Below are 23,569 nucleotides of genomic sequence, written 5' to 3' on the forward strand. Positions count from 1 at the left end.
ATGCTCAGTGTTCGTTGTTTGAGAGAGCAAAGAGTAGGGCCATTCCAAAGAACAGCCTGCTCGAAGTTGCAATAATTCAAATCCAAATGACACCCAATCGTTTTATGTAAGTGTGTTTGTGTGTGTGTAGGCTAAAAAGAAAATCGTGCCTTTGATCCGCAGCAGGGCAGAAGCAGGAGTGTGTGTACCAGTCTCCTTCTTCACCCCCGGTGTGGAAGCATATTATCGAACGGGCAATCGGGCAAATAATGCTTCAGCAAATGCTCAAACACTTCAAGCTTCGAGAACGCTTCGGCGTGTTTTTGCAGCGCCAGAAGTATTTGCGTTCGCATTAAATACTTTCGATTGTGTATGTGTGTGAGAGAGAGTGAGTGGCTGTTTCAAAAGCTACAACCCATCCCGCACTGAAGAAACCGGAGAGCTTTTTCTCCGGAACTATGTGCAAACATATCACGTTCCGGCTTTTGCTTGTCGAGTATCTGGGGTATCTGCTTTTTGTTTCTCCTCATCAGCAAATAATAAGATCAGAAGGTGGTGTGCATGATTGTTTGTATGCATAAACACACAAAAAATACACACTACCAAGAATGCAGTAAAAAAATGTAGCATACGGTTCCGTTCAAGATCGTTTAGCAAATTCTTGGAAATGAGCTATGGCGCTAGGCGTTTAATTTTTCTTCTCCCCCACGACACCTTCGATGCCCGTTCGAGTGGAACCTGTTTGGCTAATGGGTTTGCCGTTCTAACGGTTGCCGTTCGGAGCAACAAACGATTGGTTTTTCCACCTCTCAAAAGCACACACACACAAACACACACACACACACACACACACACACACACACACACACACACACACACACACACACACACACACACACACACACACATACAGGGTGCAAGTTTATGCAAATAATTGTGTGCGAAGAAGAAAGCAGCCCAAGTCCTCTCCCAGAGTCACATAACACAAGCTCGCTTGACTCTGGCGCCTTTGCGCTACCGAACCCCCCACGTTCCCAACCTTTGTACGGGCAAAACGCAACGCATGTTTGGCTCTATTTGTTTCGCAAAGTTAATTGTTTCATGGATGGCAACATTCCTGCCCGAAGGCGAACCCGGTAGCAGGACGGAAGAATGGTGGCGTCTTCTGCAACTGACACGCTCAAGTATGTGAGTTTGCAGTTTTGTTTTACCCCGGCAACCCTGCCCGGGCTGCAACTAGCCCGCCCTTGGAAACGTACGGAACGAATGCAGAATTGTTTATGAAAACCATAAAATACCCCCTCCCAACCAGGAATGGGGGGAGGGAGTGAGGCGAGCTTCGGAAAGTTTGAGTTCGAGAACTGCTTTCTCGATCAAACCGTCCACACGATGACTTGCTGTGTGGATTGTACCGGGAAGTAAATAGCACCGGGAGGAAGCAACAAAGGGTCAAAGACCATCCGGTCACGTCAGTCGACACTCTGCTCTAGGGGTGTGTGTGTGTGGGTGTGTGGGTGCACTAAGAGAAATACCAACTGGCTCTGTCAGCCACTGGTGTTGAAATGTTGTTCCTATTAATTACCTTCTAGTTGATAAATTTTACAACAACTTCTGGTGGTGGTTAGGGTGCTCTGCCGACTTGCTACTGCTCCTTCGTGCTTTACGAAGCCACATCGCCTTCACGGAGAAGTGTGGTCTGGGGGAGCAAGTAGTGGGAAAAAGTTTTCCAAGTAATTTCCACCATTTTGCTTAATGATGCTTGCAGCATTCGCCCCGGCGCGCGCGCGCTTTACCTTGCAGTGTGAGCGATCACCTCGGGAAGGAGCCTACGGGTGAGTACGATTCACAACAACCGGGTCCTTCTGTGTGTGTTGGTTCTTTGTAAAAAAAATAAGGAAGGAAACATATTATTTCTGTGCAATATTGTGCCGAGTTCGAACCGTCTGGCCGTTCGAAAGCGTCATTTCTCAAGCCCACAGCATGTCCCGTGGCATGGGTCGGAGAAAGCTGGTTTTAATCAGCGCCCAGAAGCTGCCCCTTTCTCTCGCTCAATTCCATCGTCCCTTTCTTCGTAATGGTCACTGGAACAGATTAAACTTATGATTGCTTTTCTCTACGCAAAAAGCAGACTGTGCGCCTCCGCTTGCTCTGCTGCTGGTAAAGGTCTTTTGCACTAGATTTAGCAGAAGAGCTTTCAGGCCGGGAAATATTGAGTTCAATTTTCATTCGGAAAGCTTCCACCAAGGTGCAAAAGGTGGTGTGGCAAGACACACGGTGTATAACTCAACACGAATTGGAATTGCATTTTACATCGACGTGAACGTGAAAGACAGCCGTCAACTACAATCTACATAATCAATAAAGCTTAATAATCCGGCTTCACCACAACACGGGCGGAGGACACCATGTGGGGAGGGTGCATGTGTGTGCTATACATAATTTTCGCCTCGCCAGAGCAAAAGATATAGAGAAGGGGACACTATCGACCAGCAACACAAGCACACAGACACATACACACACACACACTCAAACCGTATGTGTGCAAGCGTTCCACAATCCACATGCAAAGCAGGAAGCGCTTCCTGCTTTCTGGCGTTCCCGGCTCCAGGATGATTGAGGTTTTGTGGAATCGAAATCGAGTAGCAGTACGGTTGCCCGGGAAAACACAACCTGTCCTGCTTGTGACTGTATGTGTGTGTGTGATCGTCTACCACACCGGTCTGTAAGAATGCATCATCACTAATGCCATTGCCTAACGCTGTCGGTAAAATAGAAAAACCGCTCAGGTTGGTTGTCCGGCTTTCTCAAATCCGCTTTCACCTGCTCTCCCTTCCCGCTCTCTTCCCTCTGTGCAGTGAGAATCTGCATGTGTGGTTACTTTCTCGATGCTTTCTCCACCCCCGAACCCCAACCCACCCACAGGCCACACATATATGACCCCGATCGCCGGGCGTTCTCTTGCTTTGTGGTTTATCCTTTGCTCTTAATCTGTCTCCGGTCCCTCCAGGGGACGGACAAGCTGTTCGAAACACGCAAAAGACGAAATGCCCTGACCACCACCATCACCATCGCCAGGGCCACTAGCGACGCAGAGTGCAGGAGACCAGAATGTCGACTCCTGCACCCGGCCCGCAGTAACATTTAAAACCATTGTGACAATAATTTTCGATTAAATGAATATAAAATGACCGGTGTGATCTGCAATTCAAAACCATATTTTCCATTTTCTATCATCGCTATCGGGCATTCGGTTTTGGGGTGGCAGTTGGCCTTGTCGTTCGGACTTGCTGCGTTGCTTTGCCTGTGGTTTTTTGCCACATGTGTTGTTCGACCAGGGGTTTGGATAAATTGCTCGACTCTCTTACCTGCAGCGGCAAAAGGTGGGTCAAGTGTTTTTAGATTAAACTAATGCATACACTTTTAACTTACTGCATGAAGTAGTGCATTCGTTAAAAATGTGTTAAAGAGGCTTTTTCCTTCAAGCGTACAAAGGTCCAGAATGAGGATAAAAAACCTACGACATGCATATTAACTTTTTATAGGGTTTTCGAAAAGATCGAAGTAAGATCAAATTGCACTATTTTGTATTATATATCCCATTCAAAGGCGAATTGAATGTTTTTTTTTATTTCTTACGTTTTTAATACGATTTTTGGCAGTTTTTTTTTACAAATTTTTAGTATCGGCTAACGATTTATGGACTATTTTCATGTTAAAATGCATTAAATTTGTTCAAAAATGTTCTTTGATTTCCAACAAAACATAATATAACATAACATAATATATTTTTATGTCATCCATTGGCAACGTTGGATTTAACAAGTAAAGACTTGAAAGGTTTCTTGAAAGAAACTTTCTGCACTAATCCCTATAAGGTTTGATGAGTTAGACTCTCATCCGTACCACTTTTCCGTAGCCATTGACGGGCCCAATTACATGTTTGGATTTAGATTTAGGAACTTGTTACCAGTGCTGCAAAATATCCAAAATATGTTTACAGCCAGAAAAAAAATCATAATTATGCTTGCACCAGCGATAAGCTCATCTTGTCAGTCTAAGTATCGCGTTAACCAAAGCACGCGGATGTCGTGTTAAGCATGTTATGACGCACTTTCATTGAGTATCAGCAATGAGCAACAAGCTACCTCGGATATGTTCATTGTTTTCGTTGGTGAATATCTCGTGATGTTCATAACTTTTCAATCGCGGCTAAGTGCAACGAATAAGTCACCCTGAGTGATATGTCCAAAATTATTAAATTTGATTTTGATTTATTTATATGAAACATTGAATGAATTCAGTCTATAAGTTGTATAAAAACTGAGTTTTGCAACATTTTCTGAAATTGTACATTACACATTCAATTCTATCGACTTTGCCCGGAAAAGAACAAATGAAAAACATAAACAAATCGCAGCCAATCTACTCTGCGGAAAAAATAAAACTCTTAATTATTCCTCCGTGCGTTCTGAAATCAAAAAAGGGCTCCACCACTTTGCCCAACAACTTAAAGCAAACAAGTTCTGTTTTCGATAATCATAATTTCCCTTTACCAGTTCAAACTCGCAAACTTCGTCTACCCCATTCTGCATCCAAAAGAACGGCACCAATGAACCCGCAAATATTTGTGCGAAACTGAACCGCACCACCGTCAAGCTGCCAGCATGGCTATGCAGGGATAATTAATTCCCTTTTCCTCCCTCCGCCTCTTTATCCCCTACCCCTAGCACACCGATATCGATATAAACCGAGACGATATTATTCATCCCCGATTTGTGCTTCGGCAGTCGTTCCGAAATCAACAAAAATGAAATCAATACCATCATCTAAATCAATAAACTTCAGCGCACGTTTTGCCGCTTGCAGTGCTTGAATGTTTTTCCGGCTGCCATCACCACCACCACCAGGCGTCTTCACCGAATTTCGGTGACTGCGAACGACTGCCTTTGCAACGCTTCTTTCCCAACCCAGCCACCGATAACGAGCTGTGGCGATGAATGGCGATGCTTGCCTGCCTTTGCTTTGTCGTCTATCATAAGCGTTTCGATGGATACGTGCATTAGAATCTACGATTTTCCCGACTGAACGGAAACGTGTGTACAACCCTGCAGGAGTTGGTGAAATGGTGGAGTTTCTTTTTCAAAATCTCCAAAGTCGAAAACTTGCTCGAAAACCTTCGCAACGGCTGGCAGGGCGCTATTGAACAGTGTGTGAACCCGCAGAACCAGAAGACGGGCGGAAAAATCTAATAATGGAAATCATTACTCGTGTCGTATCGACCGGCTGTGGGGGAGCTAGTATGAAGACGAGACTTTCGGGACAAACGACGATGTCAAAGAGCAACTCCCTCTGCCCTTGTGCTTGTGCGAAAACGCCTCAAGGCTTACTGAAAGGAGTTCGCTTGTTCCGAACGGGTGCGGAGGTATGAATTGTGGTAGCAAAACCGTTCATCGTCTTCATCTTCGGTCCCAGTTTTGCCGTTCGGTAACAAATTTGCGCGCAAAAGGACTCCTTCCCCATCTTCTTTTGCATTCATTTTCCCTACGGAAGCGTCTCCGTTTCCTCACTCTCATTCTCCCATTCCTTTCTGCATCACGCTAAACCTTGAACCATGGTGACAAAGCCATAAAGAAGCGACTTTGAGCACTGGGGACGCGTGTCCCCAGCTTCAACCCCGAAAACGGTTTCGAGGAACGTTTGCTGCCTCCGTTAAACCGTTTTCGGGTGTCGGTGCCGTTTTAATCCCTCACAATTACCGTGAAAAGATGATCGGTTTCTAGCAGTGCGGTGGGAATGGATGGTACATGGTGCAGGCTTGGTAGGAGGAAGGCTAAGGACACACCGCTAAGACATTGCACGAGCGAGCGTGCGAACCCTTAAGGCGTTGAGGACGCGTTTGGCTTGAACGGAGTTGGGATAGGAGGGTTTGGGCTGGTTGGAAAATTTATTTTGGTAAGCAAATTTATTGATTTTCCCGCACCGTTTTATCGTGTCATGGCTCATGGTTTGTGTGCAGAGAAGGAGTTAAACCGGATCGAACGGGGGAAGGGCCGGGCAAACTGGTTGCTTAAATGAATTTAAAATGAGATCACCGTTTACCGGGTGTTGTGATATAATGTGTGCGAGCTAGTGGGTTCGGTAGGAGCAATCTGCATATGCAACTAATCTGCAATGTGGATGTGTGATAACAGAGTGTGGCTCTAGTTATACCAAATACTGTAGTCTTTGCCTTCGTGGAAGGACAGTTTTTGCATTTAGGGGAATTTAAAGAATGGGAAATTATTGTCGTCCGATCATGTAAAAATGGATGCGTTTTTGTTTTGATTTTAAATCATATGAAAGTTACAAATAATTAACAAACTTTCACTCACAATCCCTCTCTCCTTGTAATATTTAAGACAGATTTAATAACGAAAATTATCAATAACGTGAAAAATTATTATATTTCCAAACAATTTTCTAATTTTCTTATGTAACTTTAATCCAAAAACGATTAACACTTAGAATGAAACATGAATTGAATATAGAAAAGGCTTGTCAAATAAATATTATACCATATTTGAGGAAAACTACGGTTTCTTCTGATTATAAACTCTTGAGTGTCATTTTCAAGCAATGTTTTATCCCTAGCTTTTTATGGATTTTATCTATTTTCCCATACATTGAATTATAAGAAAACAATTTAAATTCAATTTATTTTATTCCAAATCATTGCATCAAAATTCATGGACAGGAAAACTTGCTTATACCATTAAATATCCTTCCACCACTGTAAGTCGCAGAACCCCCGCCCAAGAAATGTGTTTCTATTCTTCAACGTCACCTTAAAGCACCATCGATATCTTATCCCTTCTACACAATCGATACTATCTACCGGAAAGGATCGAAGAAATACTCCACAGAGGAAGAGTTTTCCTTCCTCCCGCACTCCCTATCACGCTCAAAAAACCACCAGAACATGGAATGCTCGTTAGTTTGTCGTAAGGTTTCCCTTTCAACAGCACCACCACCATCAACAGACGAAAAAGCCATTTTAAAACCTATCAAAGAACGATTTTCCATCCCGTACCGCAACGTCGTTTGTAATTCAAAGTCGTTGAAAACTTGCCCCAAGAAAATTGTGGGAGGGGGAGGGGGGGAGGTTCAGACAATGCGGCAATGTTGCGACGCGTCGTTTTGTCGACGCTCGCGCTCCCAGCTGGTAAGGAAGGTAACGAATTAAAATATTATATCAAAACATCGCATCTTGAGCGGTGCGCCGTAAAACCGGAACGCTTTCGCTTTTTTCTTCTAGCAGCAGCGGGAGGAAGAAGTGCTTTAGTTGCGGTACAAATCGTTATCTTTCTTCTACTTCCGCATTGAACATTGCTGCACGTCTGTGTTGCTGCAAACGAACCCGAAACTGATTGAAAAACGTGTTTCCATAATGTACCGTGCGGTGGCAAAAATGTTAAAAACCATTCCGGGCTGGTGCCGTTTAGTTGATTGCTTCAAGAAAATAGGGACACGTTCTTGGGGGAATTTCTGGGAAATTTATTCCACCTTAGCAATAAGCCCCACGCGTCTGTGTGTGCAGGTGGTTTCCACGTTTTTGTATCCACGGCGATGGCAACCCGTAAAAGGAGGGGGCGGACTGTGTGACCCATTCAGCCCACTTGAGCCACAAAAGGATATAGTGTATTTTTCTTTTTTTTATTCCTTCCCTTACACATGGAAAAGAAATAAATAGTGACGGATGTACGGATTGTGTGGAGCTCCTTTAAATTGGTGTCCGTTTTTCATGGCTCTCCTACACACACTCAGTGGCTTTCCCTTTGTTGTAGGATGGCTCGTTAGCATGCCAACGAAGGTAGTTTTGAATTTGAATAGAGAGAGTGGGAGAGAGATAGCGAGAGGGCCAAACCAAAAAAAAACATAAAAGAAGAGAGAGAGAGAAACACTCCCCCCGAAGCAACTTCGAAGCCACGGAACACAAAAGGGTGCAAACGATTTCTGTGACGCGCCGGAAACGGAACCGGAAGATGGAACCGGCCATTAACGAGAAGCGGAGGGCGCTGGTCGTTTGCCTTATCATGTAACAATCTGCGGATGTGGTTTCGATGTCCTTATCTGCTTTCTTTTTTTTCGCCTCCGGTGTCCTAGTCCATGTACATAAAATAAATAAAAGTAGTGTAGGGAAGAGAAGCGAATACTCAATCGGCTGCGGGCGGCAAGGGAAGCTGCTGTTGGACGACACACGGCCCGAAGGACATCATTATATTGAGCCAACAGAGCGACTTCTAATCTAGCCAATCCGGTGCTGGTGCTGCGGTTCCGTGTGGAGCATCCTGTGGACAGTTTACCCCACTAGCCTCTTACCGTGCCCCAGGACGAGTGTAAGTTATTATCCTTAAAGAGAGTGGCATTTTAAAGTGTCCCCACATTCGGAGCAGTAAAATCGATTTTGCCTCCTTTCGTATCACAGTTTTTTGTACCTTTCTTTTCCATTATGTTGAAGCAAATGTAAAGCCTCCGCAAGTGGCCACTCGCGTGTGCCGATAACACATGCACACTACAGTGGGTACGAATTTCAATTTCCGAAAATCGTTCAACAAAACCTCCAAAGTTCCACTGGCCCCACTCGGGTCTGGATTCAATTCACTCGATTGCAGTCGCACCATTTCCGGTCGAAGCAACGGCAGCCAATCCCATTTCTAAGCGTCCCATTTCCCCCTTTGCTTTCGCCCCAAACGCCGAATCTCCAAACTACAGATCATGAATGAATAGTTCCGGATCGATGCACCTAATCGCGTTGCATAAAGTGCAACACACAACGGTGGTGCTGCTGCCGGGCAGGATCAACTCTACCCTACACACATAGACACACACTACACACTTCGCTCGCAACAACGTTACAACATTGCCGTGTAACGCCTGGTTGCTGGCCCAAAAACCCGTTCAACCGGCAACATCGGTTCATGTGCCGGCACTGGGCACTACTACGCTGGGCTTGGAAAATCTGTTGAACATTTCCGCCGGAACGGATCTCCGGCACGTTCGGTGTGCGCGCTCGCGGTGTGTCATCGTATGTCGCGGTCTATGTCACGGATGGACACACCGTGAGTGTGTGTATTTGTGTGTATGGATGTACGCATATGCTTGGCCGCAGGATATTTTCCGGAACACATTCTACACGCACACGGGGGCCAACAAATAAAAGCACACGCGGAAATGCTTTTCCAAACGCAACGGACACACCACGGTTGCTCGGGGAGAATTTCGGAACCCGGGGATGGATGATCATTTCATCGGCACTAGCGATGCTTCCGGTATTTGTTGGAAAATGTTGTTTCGTGTGTCCTTTTTTTTGCATTCGATTCAAAGTGAGGCTTGACCGTTTCGTTCAGCAGGGCTCAAGTTAGATGAATTTGAAGGTTTTACATTTACCATTTAAATTTATTAAATGTTATCGTACTTTTGCACTGACGTAAATAAAGTATTTTGAATGTTTTAAAATATTTAAATCATTTTAGATTTGTGAAATTATAATTAAAATCTGTCACATGTCATAAGAATAAAAAATGAAAAATAAACTATCGAATTTTCAAAATTTTAAATAAAAATCAATTCCTCTGCAGTAAATGCGTTTTGGTTTTTAGCGTTCAGTACTGCTGGGCCTTTTCAATCTTTTCCAAAAGCCTCTACGTCATTTGGCACAAGATTGCTCTACAGTATCATCGCTCGGCCATCGATACTACCGTTTGGTACCATTACTCACTTCCGAACCATTTCTGATTGCTCTAGGTAACAAAAAAAAACACACACACACACACCAATATCAACTCGTTCAACGTCCGTACGCGCTTAGGCACTTTGAGTTCCTGTTGTCTTTCGCTAGGAAAGCGAGATAGTTTGAATCATTGCAACTGTTTTGTAGCCGTCGAGCGATAGAAGGGAAATGAAATTATCTTTTTTTATGAAAGTGCTGGGTACAGTTTTCCATTCGATTTGCGAAACTTTCCGCGATGTGTTGGGAAGGTATATAGCGACCATGTTTTTTTGGCTTCAAAGTGGTAGGACCGGTTGAAAGATGGTGAACCAACAGCGCAATGTTTGATGAAAAGCACTGCAAACAGTACCGTTCATTAGGCAGAAAGTGGTGCTAGCGAAAAAAGTGACGGATACTTTTATGAGTCTACTTCGAAAATGATCAATCTTGTACTACTGCTTTATGCTTTTTAGAATATTTCGTAATAAAGGGTATTGTTGTTATGGTTGTTTTACTATGCGTTTAAGCTACACATGAAACTATTAGCCATTTTCTTATTGCAGCGAGCCTAGTCTAGCGAGATTCTAATTTGACTATTTTGTTTAAAAAAATCCTTAATTCATCGATAAATGATTCAACAATTACTTAACATAGTTCAACTTCCCACAAAATAATAAACGATTTTTTGCACATTATTCTTATTGAAGTGTTTTGCATATTTACAAAGAAAGCACGCGAAAAAATACCTTTAAATCCAGCACTCACCCATATCTACGGCCACAGCTTTCCAACACAATTCCAACAAGACTACAGGGATGAGGTACAAGCTTTCCATCGTTTTTTCAACATTCCCCGCGATGGAAATGACAAAAGGAAAATGTGCCATTCTTTGTGCTCGTTTCCTCTCTCTCTCTCTCCCTCGTACCACCGTGTTAGCCTTCGCCAGCCAAAGCGCTTACACCATTTGCTCCAAGCTCCAAGCCACACTGCTAACCCACTTATGTTTGCACTGAATTAAAAATATTTCCCGGAGATAAATTTAATGAAAAACAAACACACCGTACCTTCCGCATCACTAAACTCTGTTGGCTCGTTCTCTCTCTCTGCCTCTCCCGGTTTCCCTACCACTCGAGAGGGAGGTATTCGAACGTCGTGTGCACACCGTGTACGTTCGCTTGAGTTATTTCTGGTTAAGGAGTGTTTTCTTGTCGGGTGGAGATCTTCACGTGCGCTTTCTTACATTGCTCTAATTTCGATGGCACGCGGTAAGGAGCGCATTTTTTATAACGTTTGCCCACATTATCTTTCTTGCATTCTTCTTGAAAAAAGTGGTGTTTTTTCAAGGTGGAATTAAATGGAAGCAATTTTTTGTGCGAAAATGGAACACTTTTTGCCAAATCATTAAATCATCTTTCGTGTTTTTCCTCCAAAAACGAATCGTTTAAAAATCAATTACAAATTCCAAATAAACAACATGAGAGGTATTTATCTTCCAATGCTTGAGATAATATTATTTCTAATCTAAGGTCAGTAATAGCCCGGCACCAACCACAAAAAAAAACATAAAACCATAGTAAAAACACTTGCCAGAAGAAACATACACATAAAATCTCATCTCGAAAGAAAGGTAAATATTTGCTGCGCAATAGAAAATGCCGTGATTTCGGGCACATTTTTACCGCCAAAGCCTATCCTAACATAATTTACTCACGCACGCACACACACTCACCGCCTCCTAGACGGGGTAGCTGCAATGGTCGCCATACATTCGCTGGCGCAAAGCGCGTGTCTGTGATCTTAACCAAACACACCATAGCAACGCACGCATCATCGCACGTGCGAGGTTGCTGGCAACCGGCCCGCTTACCAAAGCCACCCAGCGCTGGTATGGGCTTTTGATTCGCACACACACACATGCTCCCTCCCGTGGGAAATTTCGGCACATGAAATTGAGGATGATCCGCAGTCGTGCTTCCCGAGTACGGTGCGCGAGGTTTCCTTGCGCTCTACCCAACGTTCTGTTCTGCGTTGTGTTGTGACAAATGTGTGTGTATTGCTGTGAGCATGGAAAATGAAATAAAAACAACTGTGTGAGTGGGTACAAAAACCGTGCATTAGAAATCGTGTCGGCTCGTGAATGAAGGTCTCGTTATGGTCCCGCGAAACAATGTATGGCAGATTGGAGCTACTGTAAAAACAAATGATTATTCAAGCACGCGCTTTTACATTGGAGTATACAACCTATCCAGCTCCGTTTGAGGGGAGTGCGCAGTACAACGGTTGAGAGCTCCCGTTTTAATATGGCGGCTGTTTATTGTTTCACCGTAATTAGTTTGGTTTTCATTTATTGTAACTTTTGGAGGCGCTTGAGCGAAAAAAAAACATTCGAAAGCTTTCCATCCAAAAGAAGATGTTGAATGTATGGTTCCATTTAACAAAAAACTGAACTCTCCCTCCAGACACAAAACCTTAAAGTGTCTTAGTTCCCAAGCTCCAACACCTCACCTTTAACTCCAATCCTCTCAAACATTTAGATTTCAGCTTCAAAAGCTTCTGTTTCCTTTTGCGGACCATTGCTTTAATTCTCACCTCAAACTCACCGGGCTGCTATTTCACCATCAAGTTCGGGTTCCTGCATTAAGCCAAACGGAGCTGTTGCAGCTGTACAGCATGAGGGATTTGGTATTTGGTAAAGAATTTCGTACGCTTTCGTTCGTCCGGGTCCCGGTTTTCAACCTTCACTTCACGAGCTATAGGAGCAACTTTTCTGCTCTTTCTCGCTCGTTCGCTACAAAGTGCACACCGGAAAGGATTCGTTCTGTTCGCCCTCCAAAAAAGGGATAAAAAACACGGGCTATTGAACAGTGAAAGAAGGGAAGAAAGCATGATTAAAAAAAAACTTGGGCCACATTCCATCGAGTGCACATGGGGTTCCGGGGTTTCAAGCGTATGGTCAGCGTTAAGTCCTTGTGGCGTCTCAAGGCACTGTGGAAGCTAAGTCCCCTTCCGACTTCCGAGGTCATCGGTCGAGAGCTGATCCGTTCGGATCGCAAGCAGCAAGAGGAGGGGGGAAAAGGTCAAAGATCCCAAAGGTTTCCCCGAGATGAAAAATGACAAAATAAAGCCGGTTTGCCATGCTGTCCGGGTACCGATACTTCTGATGCTGGTTACAAGAATGGCTTTCCCTTGTGTCGGGACGATGATCCTTTCCCGCCGGTCGCCGGTTGCTTCAGGACGGCGTTGAGGTTGGTGAGATTTTCCGACATTGGAAACAAGCTCTCCTGCACTACATGGGAATTGGGAATTGGGTATTGCAATCGTTAGGAAAGTATCCTTTGCCATTCCCCGCTCTCCAAAGTGCAGTCAAATTGCAATCGATCAAACGTGTTTACTTCACTTGACCACACTTGGTGCGCACACCGTCTGTCAGCATCAGCGGCACAGAAAGAGTGGCTACGGTTTTTTCTTTGTTTCAGTCGCTGTAAAGCAAACTGAACACTTCCTCCTGCTGACAGTGTATTAGATTGTGAGCGGAAAGCGGATGTAAATTCATGACCATCACCGTCAACTCCATCATCATTATCACCATTATCATCCATCGCTTTGCCGCCGTGCGGGATGATTGTTATCAAAAGCGCTTCGGTGCACGGGAAGGTATCAGAATACCTACAGCAATTCTCACCGACCTTTGTTCTTCTCTTGAGTGCATGATGCAGTTTTTTTTCTCCCCCCACTCTGGTGCAGCAAACCCTGCAGCCCACTTGACTCCGGCAGCAATCGTTGGGACCGGATCCGATTGTCGGTGTCTGACACAGCGACCCCGGATGTTTTCCAGTCCCCGCTTTCCCGAAGAACCGAGCGAAGTGCTTACTAGATTTGATGCTTTCCCTTGTGTCTATGTGTGTGTATTTGCCTGTTTGGGGGGAAGATGGGAAAACACATACACAGTAAAGCATCCAATTGCATTCGTGCAAGTGCAGTAAAGAGTGTTGCACCTCTCGAGCCAGCAGCAGCGTGTGTGTCGCTTCCAACACGGTTAGCATTCCGGGAATGCTCCAAGGAACATTACGGTTCTAACCCTACCCCAGCACGAAAGCCCGCTTGTTCCGGTTGAAGATTTTATTCGTTTTCATTCGCCACCCCGCTGTGGAATTCTTTTGCCAAAAGGGTGGAGGTTTTTTTTTGTTTGTGTCTCTTATTCTTCGCTTACTTCCACCCTGGCAGCCGGCAAATACCTGGAAAGTATCACATGTTGTAGGAACATAAATTTTAATATGCTCACCAGAAACCCTCCGCTGACTCTCTCTCTCTCTCTCTCTCTCTCTCTCTCTCTCTCTCTCTCTGTGTTCCTCTCTCTCTACTTCCTCCCTCCCACAAACCCTTTTTTATGTAGATTCCACTAACCCCCCCTTCTCTGTTTTCCCATTTCTTCACTTGCAGGATACGACTGGGTCGGTTGGCGTAATGATTCACTCGGCTGGGCCGGCAAACCGGTCGAGATGGTGTTCGAGTTTGACTCGGTCCGTAACTTTAGCTCCATGGTGCTGCACACCAACAACATGTTCAGCAAGGATGTACAGGTAAGGTGAAAGCGTTTGAGTCTGTGTCTGTGTGTGTGTGTTTCTACAGTTTTCTAATGCTTTGCTGCTTCCACTGCTGGTTTGTGCCCGGCCATCCCGGGTGTGGTATATTGAAGGATCGCATTAAGTGTTCGGTTCGGGCCCGTTTGTCGCCCAGGTGTGGTTAAATTCCAGCGTCTAACATGTATTGCTGCTGCTGGGTATGGCTGTTGCTATGGCACGCAGTACACCCGGTGCACAGGCATGTTTTACAATCCTTGAGATGGGTAAAAATAAGGTGAAATAATTCATTTTGCATTAGAATGTCTTGGTGTGTCGTTTCAAATCATTTCAATATTACTGAAAGTTTTCAAATAAATGTGGTCCTTACTCCTTACGGTAAGCAGGCTGTTTATCAATAAAACGTTTTGAAACGGGTTTAAATTGTCATTCTTTCTAAAAAAAAAAACAAAGAAAAGTTTTTTTTTAATTCTTCTTTTGATTCAGATTGCTGCCGTGACATGTTGCTTACAAATAGTCATTCATATTTTCTTGAATGATTGATTGTATTGAACTGTTTTAATAGTAGTTCAACTGTTATTGACATCCTAGTCGTTGCTTTTTAACAGAGAGAAATCTATAAAATAAAAAAAAAGTAGAATCAAATCCTCCAATAAATTGAACCTGATTAATAAAAATTAATTACATGCAATTGATAATCATTGTGATACTTTGATAGTTGTTCCCAAAACAGATTTTCACACTTCCTCGGGTCTCTTCCTCGACTCTTTTTTAAGGAAAGTAAAGTAGTTATGGGAATTGGACTCTACGGCACCCATTGTGGAAAACCTTATTTAGAATCCAATAGAAATTTACAATACCCGTCCAATACTCGTTATATAAAGTTCACTTCCGTTAAGAAAGAATCTATAAAGTGTCTCGCAATTATGAAAAACCCTGTATGGCTTAGCATTTTAGCATCTCGTACAGTTCTCATGAATGTCCTATCAATTATTTTTTACTCTTTTTTATCATACATTAAGCATCTGTTCCCAAAATTAATGAAGGGAAAATATGAAAATGGGTCCCATTTTCTTAAAATTTACTATCAATAGAAAATCCTTCCGATGGCAGTTCTAATGACGGTTTTTAAGTCCTGCGAATGTCCTGCCCTTACAAAGCGAAACATTAAACGCACCACATCAAATCAAACAAATTGTCCCAATCGACATGGGAGGGCGGGAAACAGACGCACTCCTTCTTCAAATTGACGCTGAATTTTCCATCTTTTCCTTACAAAAAATCGAGCAATTTTAATGCGAGAAAATAAACCACCCGCCCGAACTCAACCACCCTTAGCAGTCATTATTTTTCCCGGCCTGGCTGTCGTCAAACCTCACCTCCTTTTCCCTAGCCGCCTGCCCTTGTCCCATATCGCTTTGATGGCATTTTGATAAGGAAAACATTTGCAGTCGTGAGCGTGATTCTGCCCCATTTTTGGGTATGATTTATTTCCACAAAACCGCGGCAACCCGCAAAAGTAATGAGCCCCAGCCGCTTCCAACGGAGCAATCACAGCACAGCACCGTTTTTGCAGTCGAAATATCAATAAACAATTATCAAAACGCATAACTGCTGGCGCAAAACCTCTTATCGCCGGCTGCTGCTGCTGCTGCTGCACCTTTCCCACACGGCTCGTTAGAAGAGTCGCCTTTTGGTCCCAACATCATTTTCGATTGCTCATTACCCATGGCGCACTGAGCGGCGAAGCGAGGACGAGCATAAAGCAGTCAGCCTAATGAAGGGTAAATCTTCTTAACTGAAATTTTGGTGCTCTGGAGGGGTTTTTCTTTTTCTTTGTTTACTTATTTTTGTTGTTGATGGAGGTTGGTTGGTTGGTTGTTCTTTTCAATGGCAGAAACCCGTCCCGGGACGACTATCAGTGCCGAAACAGAAGCGAGAGCGTGCGCACCATTTTCCCGCTTACTGTGGACGTCCTGTTTTCACCCATTCAACCAACCACCGACCTTTTCCCGGTTAGCGCCAACATGCTAAGTATCAATAATTGGACTCGGCTCGTAAATTTTTGCCCACGTTTCCTTGCCCTCGCGTACCATTTTCGAGGGTTTTCACCTCTTTTTCTTCCAGTTTGCGTTGTTGGTTGTTTTCATTATGCCTGCTGCAGTTCCAGTTTCCCAGTAGCCTGTTAAAAAGTTGTTTTCCAAGAAAAACCACCACCGTACTACCATTTTTCGTTCACTTCCCAATTCATGACTTTTGTGTGCGCGCTGGTTGGCTCGAAGATTTGCCCTGCCGGAAGGCAAAAAATCAAGCAAGAAATCAACCTGCAACCTGGTCGAATGGAACAGAGGAGAGCTACAAAAAGAAAAAGAAACGCATACCCCAAACTAACACATACACATCGCTTTGGAGGTCGCTTCTCAAGAGTCGCAAACACAAACGCCAAAAAAGTATGGCAAAGTTTCCTGCAGCTCGCCGGGCGCAGTGCCGGGTTCGTGTCCTTCGTCCTGTGAGGTACGCCGAAAATTCATGATAAAACTTAGTTCCTCGTTAATTGTTCGAGACGTTAAAATAAATTTTCGGCAAAATATAATTAACGAAACGGGCGTACAGGAGACACGGGCGCGGTCGCTTGCGGGACGAAAAGCACAAGTCCTAGTCCTGCATTCGCGTTTGAAAAATACACACAAGACACGAAAAGCATTATTTTTAGTACGGATTGAAACGCAAACGCGCGGGCATAAAAGATGTTTAAAGTGGAGGAAAAACTAATCCTTTCAAGCGGTCAGGAAGAAAAGGTCGAATGGCTTTAAAGGGCTCATTTCAAAGGGTGCTTAAATTGCAATGTTTTTTGGGAGTTGTACGGAAAATAAATATCTACTCCTTTCTGTGCACCAAAACCCATCACCAAGCAGCTTATAACAGATCCCCAAAACTGGGTTGCAATTGAAAGCAAAACCACCGTTACCGTCGTTTGAATCATGCTCAATGAGGTTGAAAAAAGAGCGAAAGTCAATTTAATTAGGTGAAGACAAAACGTCCTCAAAAAGGGGATGAAAATACTCAAACCGAATGAAAGAATGATATGGTTATTGGAGTTCGTAACATCCCCCTAGTTAATGGTTGATGATTTTCGGTTTAATGTTTGCTGCTCATCGTAAAAATTGTTTGTTACATCCATTGACAATTTGAGTCTGGACTATGTGGCACGTTTTTTTAGATGTTTTTTGTGCAAAATTCGGGGTAGACTCCGACCCAAATCCGTAAATTTTGGAACCAACTTAGGAAAGTAGGTGTAACCAGCATTATTTGGAGCCGTCTGGAGTCGTGCGGATTCGTCAACAGACGGAGTCAAATAAAGCACTATTTACAAAGTACACTCACAAAGCAAAAGGCAAAAAAAAACGGAATTAAATGCCGACCCAACACTGACCGACTCCGGGTAAATCCAGCCACCTCGAACACTAGTATGACTTTGATTCCGGTTGACTCCGGCCGACTCTCTGGCACTGGAAGACTCCTGCTTTCCAACTCTGGACGACTCCAACTCTGGACAACTCTGAATCTGACTTGGGCTCTGTACAACTTCTACTCCCGACGACTCCGATTCTGGGTGGAACTAGTAGTCCCGTTTTAGTTGGAATCGGAATAGGACTAACAATAACAAGGGTCAGAATTGGAGGTCTACCAGGAGACCTTTTTTTACACTTGCTTCGCTGATGTCACAAACATTATTTTAGTTTTAGTTTTTTTAGCTTATTGTGGGGAGAAGGTCCTGTGACGAATCCATTCTCTCCATAAAAGATCCAATAAACTATCGATACCGAATAAGAGCTTTGTGTAAGTTAATTGCATCGTAGATTCGTTGAAACCTTCATCAGCTTGGCTTGGTTGGTATCTTCATCCGTAAATCGCTTTTCAATCAAACTTGCCCACCCCATCATCCCATCGTGAACCCAATTGCTTCTCCCCAAACCCAACTCATGCGCGATCGTTTCATTCCAGCTAATGAAGTGACAATGTAAATAAAAAGGCGCACACTCTAACAGATTCTCCACTTTATGTCGCAAACTAATAAAATAAAAATGTCCCTGCATCCAGAGCTCTCATGCACAGCGAACGATACTTGCTGCAAGCAATAGTGCCAACAGCAACAGCAACGGCAATGACATTTCCATCTTCCATCTGCCGGCGACTTCCTAGAAAAAGTCGTTAAATAGCTGCTCCGCTGGGCCACTCGCAGAGTAAAGGGAACGGCACACAATCTAACACTGGATGTGCTAATTTTCAACGAGGAATTTTCATCCCCTCAATGCTAGATTTTCCCTCTGTGTGTGTGTTTTTTTTTTCCTCCAACACTGTCGCCATCAGTGCTCCTGCTGGATTCTGTCAATTTTATATCCTCCTGACAGGACGTCACGGTGCCCACCCCCCTCGCTCGGAGCCTTATCGGAGTGCTCCGATTCGATTGGCAACGTTAGGTTTTTATCGTCCACTTGCTCTCTCTCTCTCTTTCGCTCCTTCCCTCAGTCGCGGCTGACGCTTATTGTGCTAATAAACGTCGCTCGAGAAGCGATTGGAATTAAAAGGATCGTCGAGGATTTTTTCTCTCCACCATCTCCTGCTCTCCGCTTCCACCGCTCCTGCCAATTGGAGTGCTGCGTTTTCTGCCACCATTTTATTGCCCCGAGACGCCCGAGAACCCCTATTTCCCGAGACCCGGGTCCGGTGCCATTAAGGAAAATGACACGCCGGCTCCAGTTTCATAAGCTGCTTATTGCCATCGATACGTCATCCGTGCGCGCGTAAGGCGGAAATGGCTGAAACGGGGGGCTCTGGCAATACTAGAGAAGCTGTTGATTTCTTTTTTTTGCTCTCAATGTTCTGTTTCTTTTTAATAAATTCCCACCCTCCTCCCAAAGCATCCATGTCATGAGCGAAGTTTAAATCGCCCCGACTGCAAGACGAACAAGTGCACACTAATTAGTTTTTAGCGAGCAATCGTTGCAAAGAAGTAGCTTCTCAGTGTTGAGGTTTGTGTGTGTGTGTGTGTTCTTCTGTGCGATCGAAACAATCCGATAGCTGTTTCGCATTACCACCTTGCCCAGATAGGGACGTCTGCAAATCCATCATTAAAAGGGCATGGCGTGAAATTACTTTCACTTTACGATTAATTGACATTACGGAGCTGTTTTAATGAGACGTTTCCTGCAAAAGTACAAAAAAAACTCGTTGCTTAAGTCTTTAGTTGTTGCATTATATCAAGAACATCTTTTTTAAGATTGTTGCTGCTTAAAACACTTAATTCTAATTCTATTTTTTACTCTATCTCTCTCTCTCTCTTTGACAGGTTTTTGTGCACGCGAAAGTGTTCTTCAGCATCGGTGGACAGCACTTTACCGGTGAGCCGGTCCAGTTTTCCTACATGCCGGACACGGTCATGGAAAATGCACGTGACGTCACGATCAAGCTACACCACCGGGTAGGTCGGTACGTGCAGATCCATCTCTACTTCGCGCTGCGCTGGATCATGCTGAGTGAAATATCGTTCAACTCTGGTAAGTGTATTAAAAAAATATATATTTTATGATTTTATGAGGCACTTCAAGCCATTTGCAACACTGTCTAAAAGTCAAGCAGATAACAGTGTTGTTATTTAAAAAAAAACATGTTTATTGCCCTTTCCGCATCAACAATTCTACACTCTAATTAGAATCTGAACATGCTGCCGTTTTTTGCTTTCCGCTACTCTGCTCGTCAAACTTATTGGAACGTCGTTATCGTTATCTTTTTATTAGAATTTAATGCACTATACACTGGGCAGTGCAGTTGATAAGCAAATCAAAACTCGCCCAACTCAGCTCATCATTTCCAGTACGCCTTGACGGACACGATTGGCGAGACGCGAAAGATGCACGAAAGCGTGAATGTGTTCATTCGTGCGATGCGTCGCAGCTACCAACTAACGAGGTGGTGTTGTTGCTGGCTGTGCGTCCTTAAAGAGCTGTTTGCAATTTGTTTCTTTTTTAACAAGTGTTTTTTTGTTGTTGCAACTTGCACCACAGAACTGACACCGATTCGGTCGCATGCACACGACGACGCTGGTGACCAATTTGTAGCGAAATAATCAAATTAACTGTACGGTGCAGCAAATCCTACCGCATACTGGGGCGTATTCAGCCAACAATGTTGTCATAGCAAATGCGAAAGAGAGGCAGTCGCATGCTGCGTGCAAGAGTCACTGGTGCTAAGGAAGATTTTTGATAGACAATACTACCACGGTTGGCATAGATCGTTTACAGTTTGTTTATCATTTGTTGAATATGAGTGTTAAAAATGAAATTTGTTAGAGTATCTTTTCAAAAGTGCAATTTAAAATAATAATCAAGCATTGAGGCCATTCTTGTGATACAGTAGTCAAATCGAACGACTCATACAACATACTCGTCATGGGTTCAAGCCCCGAAAAGGCCGTGGCCACATGCATAGAACTGACAATACTAATATTGTAATAAATAATTCACTGAAAACCAAAGCAACTTGGCTGGTTCAGGCTGGTTTTTGACCTTCAATGGTTGTTGTTCCAAAGAAGAAGATTTAAGTATTAGGAAATACATTTTTATCGTTCAATGTACCTTTAAATACAGAGTTTTCTTCAAATACATTATGGCTTGTTTCTGGTTGAAATAGTAAATTTTAAAACTATTTGTTTAAGATATTGAACATCATTATTTTGATAAATCGAGCGTATTACAAAAACATGTTTTGGTAGCCTTTGAAGGCTACTAAAAACATCGCTCAAACTACACAGATAACACATAGATATGGCAAAAAGTTTTTGTTTTTCCAATCAGAAAAACATCTGCTATCAATCCAAATTGAGCTCCAACCAAAATAACTGAAGAAAAAATGGAATAATTGAAAACCAATTTGAAACTTATTGAAAAATTTAATTGAATCCTTCGACATAAAGCATCTTCAACTAAAATAATCAATTGAAAACTTAAAAATAAAATATATAAATAGCCAAACAAGGGCAAAAAAAGTATGAGTCTTTTCATGAATTACATTCTAGGCTCAATAGAAAAAAATGAAATTCAACAAATAAAGGATAATCAGATGTTTAAGATTGTAATATGCTTATTACTTATTTCTTACACAACTTTATTGATGTGATTAACAATCAAGTTAGCTAAAATGAAAGTAAAAAGCTATGAATTTTGGACACAATTTGGACACATATTTCTATCAAAAAGTCAATAAAAACAATACTGTATTCCACCAGAGGGGAATTTTACGCTAGCAATTCCTTCCAACTTGCACTAACTAACTCAATCACACAGCTCAACAAGCATAAGTGCGACAGCATAAATACACTTTTAACTACTGCGTGTGCAATCTTGCAACCCAAAAAGAATAGAAAAAGATGCAACAAAAGCAATCTCTCTCTCTCGTGCCGTTCTTGCTGAAACCCTCCCCCTGCGTCGTTGTGAAAACAAACCTAACGAAACCAATTTCACCTCCCGGGCGCGCTGGTAATGTTTTCCCACATCGTTAGCGCGGTACCGAACGCATTTGCGCAAACATTACGCGCCCCATGCAACCGCGCGTAGGCAACCGGCGTGTGCGAGTGCATTTCAGTGCACGGAGGGGAGAGGGGAGAAAAAAGGACCATCCCATCCCCAACGGGGCTCCAACTATGAATGATGTGCTGTTGGTTTAACAAGATTTTAATGAACGGAAGTTATGTTTCTTCCGCGGTCTGGTTGCCGTTGCGCGAGCGATCTTTGCAAACCTCCGTTCACTCGGTTGCAGTGATAAATTTAGCGCTCCCTTTCACTCTCTCTTTTTCTATTGCGCATTGTTTGTGTGTGTTTGAAGAGGAGGATGCAGGTTTTATTTCTGTAACAATGCAGCAGCGCGGCACACAGGAGGGGAAATGTTTGTCCTTTCGGTGAATGATTTCGCAACCAGTTTGAGCCCGCGCGCGCTCTCGAAGAGTTGATAGAAACAGTCTTTTGCGGAATCTATTACCCAGGCGTATCCTAACCTCAGCAAACGCAGCAATAGAGCGCACCGACAACCATTGCAACGATCTCCGGCCTCCGTTCACTGGGCCGGGATGGTAATAAATAGGGTGAAATTATTCAAAAGATCGCATAAATAACACTCGGCCCGGCTATTTATTTGTGTTTGATCCTCGACTGTTTGTCATACTCCGGTTGATGGTTGCGCTCGTGTCTTGTTGCCAGTCCCAACTGCGACACAAACACACAAACCTGGTAGTTTGTCCGGGCGCTGCCGTGTGCCAGTTTTACGCAAAACCGCACCCCAGCGAGAGTGTCCCGCTTCATGAGGATGACGATGAACCCGTTCCGTTCCGCTCTGGAGCTGTTTTGTTTGTGGCAACCATTTACCACCATGGCACCATGGCTCTGGGATCCAGCCGTGCGACGGAATGCATTTCGCGAATTGTACGTCTGTGGTCATTGCTGCGCCATTTGTGCTTGCGCCCGTTGCAACGGTGCAGGTGGGGGTAAAACCGGTGGTGCCAAGTTGTTTAAGTAACTGATCTATAACAAAGCGGATATTTATGATGGTCAATCTCGAGTGTGAATCGGTGGCCATTTGTTGAAGACGCTGTTTGTGTTGGGCAAACCCCCCCGTACCCGATACCTTCCGCGTGCATCCAGATGCAGCGAACACTTTCTTACCACTGTTTACGCAGCGCCAGCCAGTTCTTTCTGCGCGCGTGATGAAGCAAACCATCTTGAACGCGTGAAGAAATACAATCAGCCCACCGCCCCCCCCCCACCCCCCCTGGGTCCTAGCCAAGACGGTCAAGACGGTTTGTGACCCATTACAGCTGGCTGGCGGACAAGTACAGTGGTAGTAGCAGCATGCGGTCTGGTGGTGTAAATTGTGTACCGCGGGTGTAAGGTGGTCGTGTTGATGGTTTAACTCTACCTTCAAAGCTGTGTAAAAATGTGCTAAGATTCATGCTCATACTTGCGCACCAATAAACACACACACACACACACACACACACACACACACACACACACACACACACACACACACACACACACACACACACGAGCGAACGCTTTTGAGAGAGAGAGCCGTTTATCACCAACGGTGGATAAGTTATTGCAAGTTGTGCCTCTTCACGTACCGGCACAAAGCACGAAAAGTGGAAACTATTTTTCTTTTTCCATTCGGTTTGAAATGTGTGTGTGTTTGCCCTTGCAGTGTTGAAGTT

The 23,569-nt window shown here is 43.9% G+C and overlaps 1 protein-coding gene across 3 annotated transcripts in view; it reads left to right on the plus strand.

Moving 5' to 3' along the window:
- The window catches only part of LOC120901466 (discoidin domain-containing receptor tyrosine kinase B), a 245,553-nt gene that overhangs the window by 180,024 nt on the left and 41,960 nt on the right, over nucleotides 1–23,569 (plus strand). For all 3 annotated transcript variants that reach the window (XM_040309438.1, XM_040309436.1, XM_040309437.1), the window contains exons 8-9: nucleotides 14,168–14,307; nucleotides 19,658–19,865. In XM_040309438.1, the coding sequence (XP_040165372.1) occupies nucleotides 14,168–14,307; nucleotides 19,658–19,865 (348 nt within the window). The remainder of the gene's footprint in view (nucleotides 1–14,167; nucleotides 14,308–19,657; nucleotides 19,866–23,569) is intronic.

Source organism: Anopheles arabiensis, chromosome 3 (genome assembly GCF_016920715.1).
Source record: "Anopheles arabiensis isolate DONGOLA chromosome 3, AaraD3, whole genome shotgun sequence".
NCBI classification, from domain to species: Eukaryota; Metazoa; Arthropoda; class Insecta; order Diptera; family Culicidae; genus Anopheles; species Anopheles arabiensis.